We start from the raw sequence: 2,030 nt of genomic DNA, 5'->3' as shown, positions 1-2,030 counted from the left end.
CCTGAGCCCAGGAAGCCGAGGCTGTGGCAAACTGTGACCATGCCACTACACTCCAGGCTGGGGGACAGAGTGAGACCCTGACTTAAAAAAATTTAAAAAGCCAGGTGCAATGGCTCACGCCTATAACCCAGCACTTTGGGAGGCTAAGGTGAGAGGATTGCCCGAACTCACAGGTTCGAGACCTGCCTGGGCAACTTGGCGAGACCTCATCTCTACAATAAATCAAAATATTAGCCGGGCATGGGGGTACATGCCTGTCGTTCCGGCTACTTGGAAGGCTGAGATGGAAGGATTGCCGGAGCCCAGCAGGTCAAGGCTGTGGTGGTCGTGAGCGTGCCACTGCCCTCCAGCCTGGGCAACAGAGTGAGACTCTGACTCACAAAAAAACAGAGATGATGGAATAGAAGGGACATCAGCACAAAATTCAAAGTTAAACCAGGAGCCATCAAACATATGGCCTGCCCTGGTGGACTCCAGGACCGACAACCCCAGGTGCCCTACAAGTGGCGAGGTCTGGGGGGCATGCAGCGTCCACCAGTCAGCCGGGACTGAAGAAGGAAGCAAGGTGACATCGCTCCCGCTTCTGAGGTTCCAGCAGTTCTCACCTGAAAGACGCGAGGGTCCCCGGGCGGGGGGCTGCCGGGGGGCGAGTAGACTGGCTCCAGCCGCGTAAATTCCTCTGCAAAGTTGCTCACGTCCAGCTCCGAGCGGATCTGGGGCTGGAACGGAGCCGGGATCTTCCTGGCAGCCAGAGCAGCCCAGTCCAAACCCTGCAGAAAAGGCATCAGGGATCAGGGGTCAAAGTGCAGGAACCGGAAGTCCCCTCAACTCGGGAAGCTCCTCGGTGAGGCCAGGACCTATCAGGCACTTGGGGTGGGCAGCTGCCCACCCAGGCTCCATCTCTCTCCCTCTGGTAACAGAATCCCTGTTCTCCTTGGAGAATCACCATGCCACCACACTTAGTCGATTCTGGAACTTTTTTTTCTTTTGAGTCTCACTGTCGCCCAGCTGGTTTTGGAACGTTTAACAGAATTGGTGTGAAAAGCAAATCTCTTTCTCCTACTAGACTTAAACACGGGAGCATGTGGGTCTGGAACAGCTGGGGGCCCTCTCAGGGCCTAGTGAGGTCTGCGTGCAGAAAAGCAGAACTGAGACACATGGTTTCAGCACCTGTATGCAGCCTTGCCTGAAGTCAAACCGCTTTTCCTTGGGTTTTTCACTTATGGGAACGAAAACATGCCCTTTAATGTTTCAGCTAATGTGGCAGAACCTGTTCATTGCCTACCCAGTATCTGGTCTCCCCGTCTACGCTTAGTGCCATGGCCACAGTTTTATCCCAAGAATCAATATACACAATTAAAAGAATATATAAGGTCGGGCTTGGTGGCTCAGCCTGTCATCCCAGCACTTTGGGAAGTCCAGGCAAGTGGATTGCCAGAGCCCGCGGGTTCGAGACCTGCCTGGGCAATTTGGCGAGACCTTGCCTCTACAATCAATCAAAAATTAGCCAGGCGTGGTGGCGCGCGCCTGTAGTTCCAGCTACTTGGAAGGCTGAGGCGGAAGGACAGCCAGAGCCCAGCAGGTTGAGGCTGCAGTGGCCGGGAGTGGCTACTGCCCTTCAGTCTGGGCGACAGAGTGAGACTCCAACTCAAAAAAAAACAATATATATGTATAAAATATATATTTTTTAGTTGGAGTCTCACTGGTCTTGAACTCCTGGTCTCAAGAGATCCTCCCACTTCAGCCTTCCAAAGTGCTAGGATTACATGAACCACCATGCCCAGCCAGAACGAAGAACTATTTTAAAAATAAAAAGGCCAGAGATAGTGGCTCATGCCCGTAATCCCAGCACTTTGGGAGGCCGATGCAGGAGGATTGCTTGAGCCCAGGAGTTCGAGACCAGACTGGGCAACAGCGAGACCTCATCTTTTTTTCTTTCTCTTTTTTTTTGAGTTGGAGTCTCACTCTGTCACCCAGACTGGAGTGCAGTGGCCGCTCCCAGCCACCGCAGCCTCGTCCTGCTGGGCTCC

General features: G+C 53.4%; 1 protein-coding gene across 1 annotated transcript in view; it reads right to left on the bottom strand.

The window, feature by feature from the left end:
* Positions 1–605: 605 nt before the first annotated feature.
* The window catches only part of LOC110594874 (ribosomal protein S6 kinase alpha-4-like), a gene marked incomplete at both ends in the record, with an annotated part of 6,473 nt that continues 5,048 nt past the window's right edge, over positions 606–2,030 (bottom strand). Inside the window, 1 exon segment of the mRNA XM_021708923.1 lies at positions 606–770. Within this exon segment, the coding sequence (XP_021564598.1) occupies positions 606–770 (165 nt within the window).

The sequence above is a fragment of the Carlito syrichta genome, unplaced genomic scaffold (genome assembly GCF_000164805.1).
Source record: "Carlito syrichta isolate Samal-C Ts95f unplaced genomic scaffold, Tarsius_syrichta-2.0.1 Scaffold153583, whole genome shotgun sequence".
Taxonomy (NCBI): Eukaryota; Metazoa; Chordata; class Mammalia; order Primates; family Tarsiidae; genus Carlito; species Carlito syrichta.
This window is presented reverse-complemented; position numbering and strand designations above follow the sequence as displayed.